Source organism: Petaurus breviceps, unplaced genomic scaffold, assembly GCF_028583685.1.
Source record: "Petaurus breviceps papuanus isolate PSGF00001 unplaced genomic scaffold, PetGlider_PUasm1.0 90625, whole genome shotgun sequence".
Lineage (NCBI taxonomy): Eukaryota > Metazoa > Chordata > Mammalia > Diprotodontia > Petauridae > Petaurus > Petaurus breviceps.
In genome coordinates, this window is record NW_027187289.1 from 5,381,909 (window position 1) to 5,400,669 (window position 18,761).

The 18,761-nt window shown below is 35.0% G+C and overlaps 1 protein-coding gene across 1 annotated transcript in view; it reads right to left on the minus strand.

Moving 5' to 3' along the window:
• Nucleotides 1-18,761, minus strand: part of NALCN (sodium leak channel, non-selective) — a 558,956-nt gene that overhangs the window by 404,127 nt on the left and 136,068 nt on the right. The window contains exon 7 of the mRNA XM_069064204.1: nt 18,080-18,234. Coding sequence (XP_068920305.1) covers nt 18,080-18,234 — 155 coding nt within the window. The remainder of the gene's footprint in view (nt 1-18,079; nt 18,235-18,761) is intronic.

The following is an 18,761-nucleotide window of genomic DNA, read 5'->3' on the forward strand; positions in this document are numbered from 1 at the left end:
TATTAATCAAAGACTGTTTAGATTTGTTAGAGCACCCACCCCCATTTCTCAAGGATCTGAGAGTAAGAAGCAATTGATGTGCTGCAGTCTAAAGCCATCCCTCACACATCCTGACATGTTAACAATTCCTGAATTCCTGTGCTTGTATAACTGAACAAGATAATGCACTCCTGTTTCCAACATGCTAACTCTGGTTCTGTACCCTGCTGAATGATCACAAGACTCAACAACCCTTAAGACTTGAAACAATCAACCTGGACACTGTTCCCACAGGACCCAGGAATGCCTGCATTGTCCATACAGGAGCCTACTTTGGGAACTGTTACTGAAGACCTAAGAATGATTGTGTTGTGGTCCAGCTCCTTTGTGGTTATTACGGATGTAAGCCATACCTCTGCCCCAGAAAACTAAGTCCTCCTCAGGAAGGGGGGCTTCCCTTTGCAAGTGTTTTCCTCACTCTGAAATTAAACTACTACTTGATTCCTGAAACATCTGCCTCTGTCCTGCTTTGTTTGGCTCTAACCAGTCACAAGTTAGAGGTTGGTTTGGTCTGGTTGACACCTGAAAAGTATTTCTCTCTATAACTCTAGTTTCTGCAGTCAGCCTCTGGTACTTATGATGTCACTTTAGGAAATCCTCTAAGCTTCTCTGAGCCTCAGTTTCTTTTTCTATAAAATGAGGCAGACTAGAGGGTTTTTTAATTCCCTTTGAACTCTAAATCCATGATTCTCACACAGCTTCAGTTTCCCAATTTGCAAAATGGAGATAATACTAACAAGGGTTACTGTAAGGCTCAAATGAAAATATACAGAAAACAATAAATAAGTTATAGCTATTATAATCATTATTGCTTTCATTAAATTTCTAATAGAATTTCCTTTTATCTTTTATGCATTATATATAAGAAATATATATTGAAATATAAAAATATTATATATATATACATATACATACACAAACTATGGACAAATATTTTGTCCCTGTGTTTGCCCCCCCCTTTTTTATTCTTGAACAATATTTATCGAGAATGTAGAGGGTGTTCAAAAACATGAGCTGAATCATTTGGCTAACTAATTAAATGAACCAAATTAAGTTTCATGATCTTATGAGTCAGACTTTCCCACTAAACACATGACTCCCTTGGATATTAGAAAGTCTAGCACTTGTGAAGTTACAGAAATTCTTTGGGGACTGAAGGCAACCAATTAGTAACTTACTGCTTCATTGCACTAAATGGTACCAAGTGGCCCAAAGAGTTAATGCAGCGGTCATTAATACCTGATGTATTCTTAGGTATTATTCACCCCATGGGACAGTCTGACTCAGGAAATTGTGTTCCTTCACCTCACTTCATCTTTTTATATACTTGTACTTTTCTATTTAGTTTGTAATATAAAGCAATTTTCATTTTAATTTTCTATGCAAAATCCATGCAATTTTCACTTTAATTCTCCTACACAAATGGAATGCTGGTATATTTACAGGTAAGGACGTGCTCTGATTGAACCTCTTAAAAAACCAGACTCATGATTTGATTATTTTAGGGAGTTCTGGATGAAGAAATTTCCACTACCAAGCACCCGATTATCTTAGAGAGTTGGACCAGCAGGCTCACGTATTGACATGAGCAGTTATTCCTGGGTCCTATGGGAACAATATCCAGCCAGGGTTGGGACAGGGGGCAACGAGAGGCTGAGTGAATTTCAGGATTCACAGAACCATTGGGACAGAAGAGGAATATGAATCCAGAATGCCATGGCTCTCAAATCTACTCTCAGGGTCTACACTGCTCTTCCTCTCCTCAAGAGCTTTGGAGACATCATTCTGCTTTACATATAGAGCAGAGGGAGGCTCCAAAAGAAGGCATGGAAGGATATATGGCAGGATAGTCACTCATAGCTAAGGTGTTATTATTATTTGTTAGAAAGGATAAGGATAAAAAAAAAACCCTACTCTGTAAAAGGACGCATCCATCTGCATCCCGGAAGCAGGAAATACCATCACATGTAGCCCACATGAACATTTTTGACTATTATGTTCCTATCTATTTTTATTTACTTGATTTTATTTATATACTTTATCCTGTTTTCCTATACTTAATAGAAATATTAGCAACTACCAAAACTGATAATAAAAACAATTTTAATTTGCTCTTTTATTAGATTTATATTAAGTTGACTTCTTTTTTTCATGTCTTTTTATTCTTGAGGAAATGCTATGAATATAATGACAAATTTATTATGAATCCTTTTACTATAAAAAAATTGGGACCTAGAATTAGTCTTGTAATTAAATAACTTCAGTTGTTTAATCCAACTGTTTTGTTTTAGCATGAATGCACAATTAATTAGTAGATGAAACTGCCACGTTTTATACTCATCATTTCCAGTTCTAAAATGCTTTACCTCCTTTTGAAAGATCATGACATTTAAATTACCAGTTTCACAAATCTTTGCTGTTACTCATTCATGTTTACATGTAAGATAGATTCAAAATTTCTTCTAACTGGCATATTCACAAGGAGTATCTCTCCATGGGTTGGAGATACTAATTTTCTTCTCTGAAATTGATAACAATGAATATGTTGTTTTATTTTTTCATTTTCTTGAGTATTATCTTCTTTATTCCTCATCATCTTTGAGCAACAGTAAGACTCAGAGGAGAAAGTGTTGGAGTGGAATGTTCCATGAAGTGTAATCCAGAATAAGAATTTTGGGTTCCAGTCCTGCCTTCTCCAATAACAACCTGTGTAACCTTTAGAGAAATCCCTCAATGGATCTCAGCTTTCTCATTGTGGAAGCAAAATAATAATAAAAACAATAACAAGGGTGGTAATAATGATAAATAATAACAAATAATAATACCTAATATTCATATATTACTATATACCAGGCACTATGCTAAAGATAATTGTAACAATTATCTTATATGATCTTTACAACAATCCTAGGAGGTAGGTGCCATTATTATACCCATTTTACAGTTGAGGGACCTGAGACAAAGTTTAAGTGATTTGCCCAAAGCCACAAACCTAGTAAGTGTCTGAGGCAGGATTTGAACATTGATAGTCAGATCTTCCTAACTCCAATTCCACAGCTCTACATATGGCACCATTTTGTTAAGATCCCTTCTAGGTCTAAAATTCTGATTCTAATCTTAGGGCCATTAATCATGCTGTAAGTGAACTTGTTTGAATTTCACCAGTGGTTCAGTTTCTCTCCATTTTAAAAATGAACATTCTAACAATTACACTTTACATCTGAGTTTATAAATGTATCCAGAAAGTTGGAATGGCTACATGAAGCTGAGAGGAAAGACATTAGCTATTAATCAAAACACAGGTATTAAGTGCCTACTATGTGCCAGATACTTTGCTCAGGTCCACGGATACAAACAGAGGGGAGAGACAGACTGCTCTCAAAAGAATTTACAATCTGATGGCCAATCTGAGTAATTAGCTATTTATACTAGGAAATTTTAGAAGCAGGTGGAGTAGGTAACCAATTGTCATTTCAGGGACACTGAATGCCCCCTGTGCAAGCATCTAACCTACGACTTGTCAATTCAAATAGTAATGTCACTGATATGAGTACTCCCACCACCATCCTAATAGCACAAATCATAACCCATTCAAGAGTTTCCATCCTTTAGGGTAGAGAATTTGCATTTGCATACTGAAGGTTCCCACATGCAAGCATCTAACCCAGTACTTGTCAGTTAGGTTGAATAGTAATGTCATTGATGTGATTATATCACCTCCTCATTCCCCCCACACTGTCAAAATCGTGTAAATCACAATCCATTAAAAACTCTTGAGTATTACCTCCCACAAGTGCTCCAAAGAGGAAGCTAAGTGGTATCGTGGGTTTTAGTACATGGTGGAGAGCTTGACATGTGATTAGGAAGATCAAATCCTACCACAAAAAACAACCTCCTGATCAAATCACTTAAGCTTTCTCCACCTCGGTCTCCTCATCTGTAAACTAGGAATAAAAATAGCCTGTACTTCATGGGATAGGTATAAGGATAGAATGAGACAGTATACATAATGTACAACTCTAATAGTAACAGAGGTCCATTCAACTTTAGGGAGCACATTGACTTAGAAGACCACGTAGGAGCATGATGTTTATTTTATTTTTATTTGTTAAATGTTTCCCAATTACATTTTAATCTGTTTCTGAAGAATAGGCATATTGTGGGCCACCTGGCAATGTGTTTGACATCTATGCCTTAAAGCATTCTAAACGCTACATTGTGAACCTTAAGGCACTACATAAATGATGTTGTTGTTACAGGTACTACTTGATATCCTGGAAGCCTTTTAACATTTCATGGGTATCACTGTAGCACCCAGGTTGCCCATTTGATATTATTGGCTTCTACTCCATTGGATGTTCAGGATCACAAGTAAATGGCTGGAAGGGACCTAAGAGGTTGTCCAGTTCAACACTCAATTTTACAGATGAGGAAATTGAGATCGAAAAGGTAGGAGTGACTTTGCATTGTGCTAGAAAGCAAAAGAGCCAGGCCTCAAACTTAGGTGCCCTGACTTCAAATGTAATGTCCTCTCTACTTATCCCATGGCTTCTACCCACTTTTCTTCAATTATATATTTCTGGGATTATCCTTTCCATGTAAATTATTTGTATGTATGTAAACCTTTCTTATGTGTGTATTTTTTAAGTACGTGTGTAAATTTTGTATGTATCTCTGTAAATCCTTTCTATGTAAATTCAAGCATCTAAAATATATCATAGGTCCATCTATGGTGTTTTGATTCTTTGGTGTACCAAGGACTACTCACACAGAATTTCTGGGAGAAACTTGGTATCAAACAAGATGGATTGTTAATACAAGAAATGTCTTCAGGCTATTTAAAATAGTGGGGTCAAAAACTATCTGCTTCAAGAGGCTGACAATATTCACAAATATACCCTAACCAGATTAAAATGCAATTGGGGAAAATTTTACAAAATGAAAATATAATAAAACAGATAATATTCTATTTTAAAACAAAGTCACTATAGGAATCCTTATGTATGGAATAGTAACTTTCATTTCTATTTGAGTTTGACATTACTATTGAAAGCATTGTAGAAATAGCAAAATATAATCCAGCACCCTGCATTCTTCCTGCTTAATTCTGGGTTCAGATCATTACCTTTTTTAAAATCCCCAGCATTTTAAAATCCTTAGCACAATGCCAAGGACATAGTAGTGACTTAATAAATGTTTGTTGACTAATTAGCAGATCACTACCCACCCAAAGAACTTGTCTCAGGCATCACACTAACAGAGTATTAATTCAGTGCTCTCCCCATCTCAGTGATGTGGTTTGGGCAATAGGGATTCTTCTTTTATTTAGTTTCCCTGTATATTTCCTGATGGTCAGCTCCTTTGGAATAATTGTAGATTTCACTTTGAGGCCAGATGCTCCAGTCAGTAATATCTGAATAAAGGGACATCTGCAAGATATCATAGAATTATTCACATTTTGACAGCATAATCTTAGGTTCACAAAGTGCTTTTCATCAGATTATGGCTCTAGGGCTGGAAGAGCAGAGGGCATCTAGCTTAACTCCTCATTTTAAACATGAAGAAACTGAGGCCCAGAGATGTTAAGTGACTTGCTCAATGTCACACAGCTAGTTAGCATCAGAAAGGTTGGGTTTGAATATAGGTACACTGATTTCAGAGACAGTGTTCTTTCCAAAGCCATGAGTAACTCTTCTATTTCATCTCTGGGCAGAAAAATTATCCACATTAGTGGTAAATCAATAACAAGCAGATACTATGCCTACTGTGTGTAGGCACCATACTGGCCCTGAGGCTACAGAACCTTAACATAATTAAGGGTAATTGCCTTCAATTTCCATCAGAAGTAAAAACCATTTTTAGCATTTTTTTCTTTTAAAAATATTTTAGGCTTATTTTGATATTAATAATTAATAATAAGTTAATTGATAATTATCAGAGCATCACTAAATACAACTGATTGATAGAATCTATTGAGAACTAAACAGAGAGGACACAGATAAGAATCATGATGAAATATATACATGTAAGGAATGTGTATGACAGGTACTGTTTTAGAGAAGAAACTCATGCCTCCAATTCTACAGAGCTGCTATTGTGTTCTGGTGATATTATCAAGCTGTTCTATCCTGAGCCTGTTCCCATTTCTGTATCTGACTCTATGGCAGGGTCATATAATACTCTTTCAATGTCTACAAGAGATTCTGTGACTAATAAACTTCTTTCCTATAGAAGAGGAGATGGTTCTGTCAGCCAGCTTTTTTAACCACCTCTACCATTCACTGTGTATGGGAGGGTGCTGTGATTAGTAAGCCTATTCCCTGCAGGGGAGAGTTACAATTCTGTCAGTTCTTCCAGTCAATGTCTTTGAAATTCTTCCCAACAACCAGACTGCTCACATAAGGCAGCATATGCCCAGGTTGAGATAATTTCTTCTCTCTGTAATTCCCTTTTCTCCACTATCCCATCTGACTCCCTCAGTTCATCTTTCATTTGGCTTAAGGTCAGAAATCCATTCTCTTTCCTATTTCTTATCATAATCTTCTAACTAAGCAAGTATCCCCAGAGCACTTTGTCTTCAAAGACAAAAAAAAAGCTTAGCAAAACTGTGGTGAGAAAATTACCTGCAACTTCCCCTCATCCTGCTCTTCTGTTTCATGTAAATGAGAACATGGTTCAACTGCTTGGAAAATCCTTAAAAAGTCTATCGGCCTTTATTTTGTTTTATTTTATTTTATTCCACTTGGGAGATACCTTGGTGGAGAATAGCCCTTAAGGATTTGTTTTGATTTTGCTCAGAAATGCATTTGTGCAATCAATAAAAAATAACCATAATTTGATCTCATATTCCTAGCACCTTTAATTCATTTGTGTGATTGTCTATAAAAGCCTTCCTGTTCCTTTCTTATATTTGATCAAAGACTTGGAACAAACATGAGATTTAAGAATAAGAGGGCATGGGATCTTCTATATCTGTGTAATCTGGGGAAAATAATTTCATCTACCTGGATCTTAATTTCCTCACTTATAAAATGAGGGGGTTGGTCTAGGTCAGGGCTTCTTAACCTGGGATCCATACTCCACCAACACAAGAGGTCCATTGATAACTGCAGGGCATTCATGAATTTGAATTGGAAAAATACATCTTTATTTTAAATAATCTGTAACTGAAATTTAGCATACCCTTCCATTATGATTTTAAAAGAAGGAAAACATTATTCTGAAGAGTTTATAGATTTTTTTATCAGAAGAGGTCCATGACTTAAAAAGTTAAAAGCCTCCAGTCTATATGGCTTCTAACATCCTTAGTAGCTCTAAATAGGTATAATTTCCATAGCACTTTATAGTGGTGAGATAGTTCAACAGCATCTTAGGTTATCTGTTATAGATAAAAACATAGTCTGGTTTTTTCCAATTGCTTGATACCTTCCTGTCCTAGAGTCTTTTTATGGTTGCCTCAGTTACTAGTGATTCCCCACCCTAGACCCTCAACAGGTGACTTTGTATTTGTTCTGTAGGTATTTTGCATATATGCTATATATACATATATATGTATGTAAGATACACATATACATATACACATAATACATGTATAAAGACCCACATATATTTGTATATGTGTGTATATGTAGTTTTTTGATCTATTTGAATGTAAGATTCATCAGGTCAGGATCTATTGCATTTTTCTCTATCTTTAGTACCTAGCATGATGCCTGGAATATAGCAGGTTTCTAACTGATTGTTTGATTTTGTGTTTTTCTGTTCATTTCCAATTTCATCATTAAATGTTCTTGGAACAATCTCCCTTGGTTGTGACTCAAGCTTAACTTTCTATGAGCTTGCTTTTCCTTTACTACTTTTGGTGTATTATCAGGTGATCAATCTCAACCTTCTATAACCTTCTCCATAGTTTTTTTTCAAATGAATATAAACTCTGAATTGGACGTACTCAATAGCTTTGTCTTCATTTGGCAAGAATACATGGTTTGGCACTCTTCTACTGTCTGTGTGTGTATGTGTGTGTTTATGTGTGGGGGGGCAATAGCTTTATACCACTTAAAAGTCTCTAAGAAATGCTGAAAATACTTAACTTAATATTTATGCATTTTCCATTTTTCATTATCTACAGATTATTTGAGGCATTCAGGTTAGAGCTGAATTATATTTTTCCCTCTTTAGTTTAATTTCATGTTAATTTTGACCTCTTCTCTAGCTGGTCAATGATTTGACTCAGAGGTATAATTAGAAGTTTTCTCACTTAGGACAAAAACAAGTATGTAGGCAGAAGTACAAAGAACAGTCCAAGGGGAGGGGCAGCAGTGACTTTGAGGAGCAGGCACCAACTCATGCAGATAATGGTGGTCAGGTTGGTAGCAGAGTATAGACTATGGATACAGCTATGCTGAAAGAGAATTCAATTAAAGAAGCATAGATTAAAGTTGGAAGTGACCTTAAGATTGAGTTCAGTCCTTGCATTTTACAGATGAGGAAACTGAGGCACACAGAGGGTAGTAACTTGTCTAGGTTCACACAGTGTTTAAGGTAGAATTTGAACCCATACAACTCTGATTTCAAAGTTAATGCTCCATTCAGCTACAAGTTGCCTCTCCATCTCCTCCCTTCTTCCCCATTCTCCTCTTATCATCTGCTTAGTACCTAGCTCTAGAAACTCTAATCAGAGAAGCACATCCATTTTGGGATCTAACTCAAAGCCCCACACTATTTTTGATTCTGGTCTGAATGCAGAGAGACAAATCATTCTGAAAAAACTTCTATATCAATAAACAGTCCATCGTTAGCAATTAAGTGGATATAGCATGGTATAATGGAAAGATCACTGGATATGGAGTCAAAGCATCTTGATTTGAATCCCGGCACTACCACTTGTTAACTGTGTGATATTGGGTAAATTGGGCCTTTTGACTATAGTTTCCTTAACTATAAAATGAGGAAATTGTACTTATTACCCTAAGTTTCTTCCAACTCTAAATTTATGATCCAGTTATTTTATGCTTAAAGTATCATCAAATTTTTCTTTTCTTCCTCTTGTTTTCCCGTTACCTATTCCTTTCCTCCTCCTTCTATTCCTCTTCTTCCTTCTTCACTTTCTCTTCCTCCTTTTCTGTTTTTCTTCTTTGTTGAGAAGTCAGCTTCCCTGAGTCTTTTCTACAAGCCTTTGACCTATTTCTTTTTGTGCCTAATATAAGTCATATAATTTTTTTTTTACCCTTTTCCATTATGGTAATCTACAGAAGTCACAGAGTATCAAGGTGCATGTTGACTCGATTTGGAGGATTTTGTAAAGATTTCCATAGTATTCCTCTACTTCAACCTCTTTAATACATTTTGGAGAATAAAAAAGCTTAAATTACTTTCTAGTGATTATGCTTATCAGAAATACTAATAGGTAGAATGATTATTTGTCTCATAAAATTACTTTTTTAAAATTTCCCTTGGGTCCATTTAAACTACATCCATGAACTCCTTTATCTGACAATTCAAGGAGGATCTCAACTTCATCTTCTTTCAAAATTATCAAGAGAATCACAAAATAGATTATAACTCAGGTGCCCACTGTAGACTAAATTGTTGCTCGTTGGACAAGGACTTTACACTCACAATGTCAACAAATAATTCAAGGTTTATAGACTGTTTCCAGACAGTCCAAAAATTGTACACTACCTATTTTCACCATAGAAGCAGATAATTTTTTTTGTACTTTTCTTAATTTCATGAGTTTTTGTGGCCAAATAATTCATTACCAAGTGACCAAACTACTGGTGATGAGTTTTGTTGTATTTAGGTAGGTTGGTCTACAGTAGAATTTGAACCACTCTGTAAGCTTTTCCAACCCACTCAAATCTGTTTGACATTATGCTCTACTGGCACAGCATTTTAGAACCTAGAATCATGTTCACACAAGGGGATAGGACTCGAGAACCACAAGGCCAATTTTTTTTTATTGAAGATTTAATGTTTTAAGTATTTAAGGAATTTTTTTTGTTTTCATGAGTCCTCCCCCAGCCTTTCTTGAAATATAAATTCTCCTAGGAGAGGTAACTTCTTGCACTTAGCTGTTAACTCTTGTTGGCTCTTAACATTCCAATAAATGAATGAACTAAAACTCTCAGATTCTTAAAAATACTGCTCTTTGGGAAAAGAACAAAAGCTAGGGAGCCATCCAGAAGAATGAAGATAGCTTGCTAAAAGAGGAAAATTTAAAGCAAAACTTCTGTTTCACCTAGTTCATAATTTTCATAATTTTGCCTGGGGTAAATCTAAGATAATGAATCAAGTCAAGTATTTATTAAGGGTTTATGATTTGCCAGGCACTCTGCTAAACACTGATTTGGGTTGATCTCCAAATAAATCTTTAGTTTATATCTGCCAGGTGCGCATGACCTTCTGTTCTCTCTATTTTGCTTCTACCTTACCAAGCAAGACCTTTCACATGACCTTTAAGAGATGAAGAAGCCATATAATCTTCTAAGAGATGAGGGATTAATTTCTCCTACAGCTGAGTTCTCCTGTAGTGTATTGGATGACTCCAAGCTTCAACTTGAATCAAAGACCTATGTGTTTTGTTTTTGTAAATAATATTCTTCTGGTGATATTGTTATGACTGCAAACCATGGAATGCTAGAGTTTCCATGAAACACTGGAATGTCCAAAGAATTAACATGATTTATGGTCTACGGGATCTGGCTGCAACACATTTGTAGCACAAAGGGTATCATCCGAAAAAATATATAACAATAAACAATATCAAAGGTTGGGATGGGAAGGACATATGTTACCTTATATCCATAAAAATTTCAGAAATATAGAAGCAAGTCCTCATACATTGGGTGGACTCTCCTGTGGATTATTTATGGGGGAATATGAACAAAAGGATGGGTAGGCTATGGATATGGATATTGATAGATTGTGATCTGGATTAGGAAAGGAGTTACTATTTCATTAAGAACACAGATTTGTAAAAATAATAAAGTATGACAGGGACTATAAGGGAAGAAAAAAGAGAGATCTGAGCTAAAAGAGGTACCATTCCCTTCCCTTACCTAGTTCACTTTAACCTCTTCAACCATAACAATACAGGGTTAGATATTTAGTAAAATACATCTTCATTACCTAGTAGCAAGCTACGCCTGAAAAGAAGTTAATATAATATTTTCTGTTAATTTGGTAATGCCACAATTCTGATAATTTTTGTATATATTCATAGTAAACTGATAATTTGTTCAGCTGTATAAGCTAAAAAAATCAATTTATTTATGTACCTCCTAAAATTTCATTAAACTCAAAGTAGGAGCTGGATGTATATGAAATTTTAAACAGGTATTCAAAACATGGGAGTAAGGAGAATAGATAACAGATGACATATCTATCTATCTATATATATATATATATATAAATGTATAGTTTTATATATGTATTCTATCACATGAGCCTCACAAACTCTCTGTGAGACAGATATAACAGATATTCCCATTTAGAATTTAAGAAAAGGAAATTCTTATGGGGTCTGATAGATTTATAAGATTCTCGAAAACAGGAACTGCTTCAGTCTTTTCTTTATATGCCCAGCGCCTAGCACAGAGTTTGGCATATATGCTAAGTTCTTGAAAACTGTTGGCCAACTGAGTGACTACATGACAGGCACATATATCTCCAGTACACATTTGAATTCAATGCTTTTTACTCCAAATTCTATTGTTTATCCACTATACCATGGTGCCTCACTGACAGAGGAAGAAAGTCAAGATAAATAGGAGAAGGGAGAACTAATATTTATTAATCTCCTATTAAGTTCCAGGCACTGGTACTAAGCACTGTACAACTATTACCCATATGATGATAAGACAGATACTGAAAATGACAAAAGTAAGTTCAGCAAGAACATCTTTGCCACAAAACTTCAAAAAATAAAAGCACCCCAGGGTGTGGGTGACCAAAATTCTATTTCTTCCCCTTTCCTCTTCTTAGTCCCTTTCATTTTTCTTTTTCTCACTCCTCATGCCAATCCACTTTCAGAGGTCTAGTTGCCTTGAGTGATGTCCTATGATCAAGGGCAAGTTTCTAGTTGAAACAAAAGGACTGGAGAGACCATTGCTCAATTTAGAGATTGTTGGCAGACTTACCATGAAAAGGTGTTAATTATTCTGTGTTTCCTTGTTTCAAGATCAGCTTCTGCCTCACAGGCCACACAAACACATCCCTCCTCATATTCTGCCATTCTATCTCCAAATACTTCCTTGTGGATTACATTAGCAACTAAGTCATCGTGATCTAAGCTGTATTTGATATAGATACCTATTCTGATATTTGCTTCCAGCATATTAGATCAAACAATACACTGGTACTTTTGTAGAAATTTAGCAATTTTTCCATTTGTTCTTCGTTCAGGTGAGAAATGTACTTAAGATTTAACAACAGCATCATGAGATCATAGCTTTAAAACCAGAAGGGAGTTCAACCTGATATGGCAGTTCAGGGGGAGGTCATCTAATCTAGCATTGTAGCATATATTGAAATGTAGGATATTCTATATTATTGTCATTGTATTTTAAAAAGATAAAATTATTTCATAAACAAAAAATTACAAGAAATATTTGAAATGAAATTAATTCCATGGCAATTTAATTACAAAGAAAAAAATCAGGCATGGTATCCTTTAATTAATCATGATTATTTACAAACACACTGGCCAAATTTAGATGCACTATTAGGCAGCTAATTATGTTGCAAATGCAATAGCATTCTTAAATGGATGATCACACACCCAAGATAACCATTTGTTTCACAGTTTTTAGATCCAGTAAAAATCTTCATCATGACCTACTAGAAATATTAAAGTTTGTATAAATGCATTCAGAGGTAATATAAAAAGAGACAAGTTTTATCCATTCTAAAGTCCCCATAATTTTTGTACACTGCATGCTAATTACATATGCAAGTGATATTTGCATCATCAAAATGCCAGTTGTGTTACATGGCCACAGGTGAATCCAAGTAATTAAATGAGAAACATTTAACTTTGTAAGTTTGCTTTTTATCTTTCTAGAATGCTATGCCCTTTAACTCTTTGTTACAGTGACACTGCCCTCTTGCTCCTTTCTCTAAACCCCTCATATCCTACTTCCTGAATCATGGAGTAGGCTATCCCTCATATCTGTAACTCTCTCCTTCCTGATCTCTGCCTCCTGGCTTCCCTGGGTTCCTTTGAGTCCCATCTAAAATCCCATCTTCTATGAGAAATCTTTCATAATCATCCTTAATATTAGTGCTTTTCCTTTATTTACTGTCTCTAATTTATGCTGTATCTTTTATTGTACATAATTGTTTTCATGTTTTCTCCTCCGTTAGAGTTGAGCTCCTCAAGGGTACAGACTCTTTTTTTCTTTATTTTTATTTCATGCATTTAACAGAGTTCCTGGCACATAGAGGGTGCTTAATAAATGCTTATCGATATGAACAAAGAGAAGACAAGATACTGAAATCTAAAATCAGACAAAAAGAATGAACCATAATAAAAGAAAATAATCTTCTCCTATTACATCTTCAATCACAAACTAGAACTAGTTAGCAATGACCTGGAAACCATGCAAAACCTTTAACACATACAGAATATGATATTTTGAGAAACATATAACACGTTGAGGAATCGATCAAAGAATCAGAGGATCAAAGGAATCAGAGATCAAAGAATTCAATTCAATCCAACAAACATCTAAGTCCCTACTACGTACAATTTCATTTTTAAAAACTATTACTTACCACTCTCCTTATCTTTTCTCCTGGTAAAAGCACAGTAGTATCTATCTCTACCTATACTGGAAGATGGCTATAATACTGTGCCCTACTCTATTCCTGAGGACTGGCCAAGGAGTCTTCACATATACCTCAGAATAAAAGATGGCTTGGCAACCGAGCTAAACCCTATACCATTTTGATTTAGTGTCAACATCCTCAAACTATTATTCAGTTATTTTTTTAAAATATTGTCAAATTTGATAAAGTGTGTATGGCAATAAATTGCAAAAAAATGAAGTTATACTAATTTTATAGCAAATGTAAGGATCTTTGATTACTCTGTCTAATGATGCATTTTTGGAGTTAACAGGACAAGTCAAGTGTAGCCTTAACATTTAAAACACCATATTCATAAAGCAAATTGCTCATTCATTTTGCACATATTTATTATATACATTTAGTATATGTTCAATGTATATCTAATTATGTGAAAATGATTTTAAATGGTATAATTTGAAAACCAAAATAGGTAAGACTATCAAACATCTATATCTATATTTACATTTATAGATATAGTGATATACACAGACATATAAACTTTGCATGCAGTTCCTGATTTATAAATTATTCTCTCTCCTCCTCCTCCTCCTCCAATCCCACAATCCTAAGAAGTGTGTCATTATGAGTATTTGAGGTTTTAGAGAATCTCTGTGTTTGGAGAAGCAACTGCTTCCCATCTACCTGCAAAATATATTTATTTGTATTACCTTTTAAAAATTCGATTCATTACATTGCTTGAAATTATACCAATAAGAGATAGAATATATAAGGATCCTCTTTCAAAAATATAAAAGGCATCATACAAGCAAAGGGCTAGCAGTCATTCAAACTTTCATACAATTTTGTCAGTTAGATGACATTTTTTTCTTGAATCTTCTACCCTTTGGGAATAGGAGATTTGATTTGGAGAAGGGTCAAAGTGAAGGGTATTTGGGGAAGAACAGTTAGGTACAGATTAAACTTCCAAATTAGGATTATGCAGGAGAGAAAGGGTGGTTTATACAATGCTTCTTAAACTTTGGGTTGCAGCCCAGAGTGCTGAAAGGATTGTGAGTAGACAAAGTTTAAGAAGCCCTGGTTTAGAAGACCATGATTTCATTACATACCATAGAAAAAGGAAAGTAGAACTTGAACTGAGGAAAGTACAGAAAGGGAAATCAAAGAATTTAATTCAACCCAAAAAATATTTAGGTCCATACTAGTACGAGCCATTGGGTACTGGGTTATTGGGATATGAAAAGAAAAAGTAAACATAATCACTGTCCTCACTGAATTTGCTTTCTAAATGAGGTTGAAACTCAACTACCTTTTTTGGAAATTTTTCCTAGAACTAGTCCTGTACCAGGAAAGAATCAGGAAATTATCTCCTTCTTTCTCCTGGCCTTTTTGCTCATATCTTTTCCTTTCTTCTCCATAAAACCCTGTGCTCAAATCACCCAGAGTTCAGATTAGTACATAATGACTATATTTCACTTGACTAGCAATTCAGTGCTAGAAGGAATTTTAGAGGCCATAGAGGGGCCATTGTTTTAGAAATGAGAAACTGAGGGAAAGAGGAATGATAAATTGCCCAGAGTTACAAAGTCTGTAAGTTTCATTCTATCTACAATGCCGTGATGCCTCTCCGTTCAGTTACATAATGAGCTAAACAGATTTCTTTTTTGAATGTGTATAGCCTAGTCTTGGATGTAATCCATTATTTTTAATATTATTTCTATAGGAAAACATAATTTAAATTCCTCCAGATGTTGGGAGCTTCAGAATGTCTGCTCTGGAGAGTCCTGAAATGATTTTAGACCTTAGATGATAAAGGCTGGGGAAATCACATGGGCTGCTCCAAAAGGAACCCTAAGCCATCTCCAATATGCGCCTCAGAGGACATGAGGTATTTTAGGGGCCTCTGTTTCTGTGGGATCATACATTTACAGCTGAATGCAATATACATAGTGTTTCACTTGAGTGTACCACATCTCCTGCCAATTGTGGGCTCGGTCTAGCCCAGAGAGACCTCAGCACTCACCTAGTCTTGCTCAGCAATCTGTTTCTCACAACCATCAAAGATCCTGGTCCGCAAGGAGTCAGTCTCAGAAGACTTGCACGGATTCCATGATAGTTGCCACAAAAACTCTTAAGAGTGTGAGTGCTGCTCCTCATGACTGACCATTCCTCAATTCTATGGTAGGAAATCTCAGCTGCTATTTCCCTTAATCCTTTGCATTTTGTCAATGTCTTTGGTGGTAAAAATGCTCTCCTTCTACCATTCCCCATATTCTCATCACAATCTATTTCAGCCATAGTCCTCCATAATCTACAACACCCACTAATTTCTTCTTCCTTTGAATTCTCTGGTATTCTCATTATTACCTTATTAACAAACTAGCCTTTATCCTTCATTTCTGCCCTTTACACTTTCCATCTTCTTGTGCTATCTCTATAAGTCAATACATCAAGGACACCTGCTCCAGTTCTGGGTTCATCTTTTCTCACGTCCTCCCAAATCACTGGGCCAAAAGAAGAATAGATATTCTCCCTGTCCCTCATTCCCATTCCAACCATTTACTTTCTCATCGTCACTCAGAAACATTTTTTCCTTTCAAGATCATTTAATCTATCATCACCATCCAGTCCAGCTCATGGTTTTCATTTATTTTTTCTGTTTTAGTCCATTACCTGGCATGGTGTCTTGCTAAATGGCACTTAAATATTTGCAAAATTAAACTGAATTTTAAAATGAACTTTTGGATGATATCTAAGTTAGGAACAGAATGTATGAATATTTGAGAAGAGATTTAGCTGTACACACACATATGTGTGTGTACATACATATCTGTGTACACAGAGCTTTATGTATACAAATGTATACTGTGTATGTACATGTATATGCATGCCTATACATAAGCATCTTTGTGCATATACATACATATGTGTGTATACATGTCTGTATATGTACCACATAGACATGTGTTGCTATAGTCAAGCATAAGGTATGTTGTAGAGATAATAGCTCTCTTTGCTACCCCTGAAATACAGGGAACAAGGAACAAGAGGAAAGTCTCATGTGTGCATTTCTTTCTATAAATACAGACAATAAAAAATAACTATTGGTATATGATCACCTGTATGCAAAAGTATACAATATTTTTGTGTACTTTTGTCTGTAAACTATTGCATACACGTATTATACTTTGATAATTTGAATGATCAATTATTTATTTCATTGATGTGGACATTTCTTATACCTATAACTCATAATGATGAGCATGAAAACTGGAATTAGGTAGACATGGGGTTGAAGTTTGGTCTCTATTGTTTGATCCTGGATAAGTCACTTAAGTTCTCAGTACTACAGACAACTAAATATATAAATTGCAGAGAAAATGCCAACTTTCTTTAGTAGCAGGTATATCATCAACGAGGAATCCCTTATACTAATTAAATAAGAGATCCAATCCCTATCCAAGTTTACAAACATATCATAACCCCTTCCCACCTACCAATTCATTTAAAGCCTTCCTCTTGTTCCCAACTGCTATGATCCTATAGAATTATATAAACTGTATAAAGCTTTTTTATTGTTGTCCATTTCAATTGCATCTTTCTACTATATTTATCCTATTTTATGTGGATTTTCCTCTTAAAGAAACTGAAATTCAAATTTTCATCACAATATTGTCGGAAGTTCTCTTCTAAGAAAGCTCATGTAAGGCACCAACATCGACCTGCTAATATAAGTTATGGAGGTTATTAGAGAACAACTGGTGACTCATTTAAATTGTAACAATATTAGTTTAGAAAATATGACTTGGTCATCAACCTGTGGCACTGAAAATATAAAAGTAGATTATGTATGAGATACCAACCAATCTATCCAAGGAAAATTTGTTCAAGTGAAACAAAACAAATAATCATTTACTCTATGCAGGGTAATCACAAATGGACCTTCGAAAAGAAACCCAAATGAGACATTTCTCTATAAAAGAGAATGTTTTTTTTTCCTTTTCAAGGCTATTTTTAAAAATTAGTCCACAAGACTAGATGGAAGAAATTATACCTTTATATCATTACTCCAAATAATTAAATGAACTACTTTTTATATTCGTTTTGATTTTTTTCTTCAAAAAAGAAATGCACTCAGACTTAGCATGAAAAACCATTTACATGTCAACTCTACCCACTTTATAAACATTTTAAACAGATACTGAAAATGTGTTTTACCAGTAAGACAGACCTATCTCATTAAAGCCACTGTAGCCCAGCTCTTGCCTGCTAAGTCCCAGATCTTCGAGGTCCATGCATTTAAATCCTGGAGGGCATTGATAACCTTCTTCAATTTCTCTGGAGCAGTGGGTATCTGGGATAGCTAAATTATTCCAGGTCACATTTCTGTGGAAGAATGCATGAGAAGTGTTAGATAACATGTCAAAGACAAATGAATTTAAAATGTTAGAAGTTAAGCTTAATTATTGTCTATTAATGATTACTGAAAATGGAGTGGAATTTGAAATTGATGACTTGAATATAGCTAATACATAGTCTACTGTGTTTTTCAAACATTATCTAATTCATTTTCATAGTCACCCTATGTGACAGACTGCAAATGTTAGCTTCTATGCGATTGTTAACTCCTTTAGGGCGAGCATTGTTTTGGCACTTTTTTTTTTAATCCCTGACACTTAAGAGCATGCCTGGCAAAGAGTAGGTATTTAATATGTGCTTTTTAACTTAAATTCCTGTTTTAAAGTCTGGAAAAGTCAGACATCAGGAAATGAAACAGGAATTTTCAAATGGAAGGATTGCTAACCTTTATGAGAATCCAGGCATTGGGACTGTCATGCCTCTAATGATTCTTAATAACTTTAAGCAAAGAAAGGAGAATATAAGCTTCTTGAAGGCAAATAACACATTTGTCA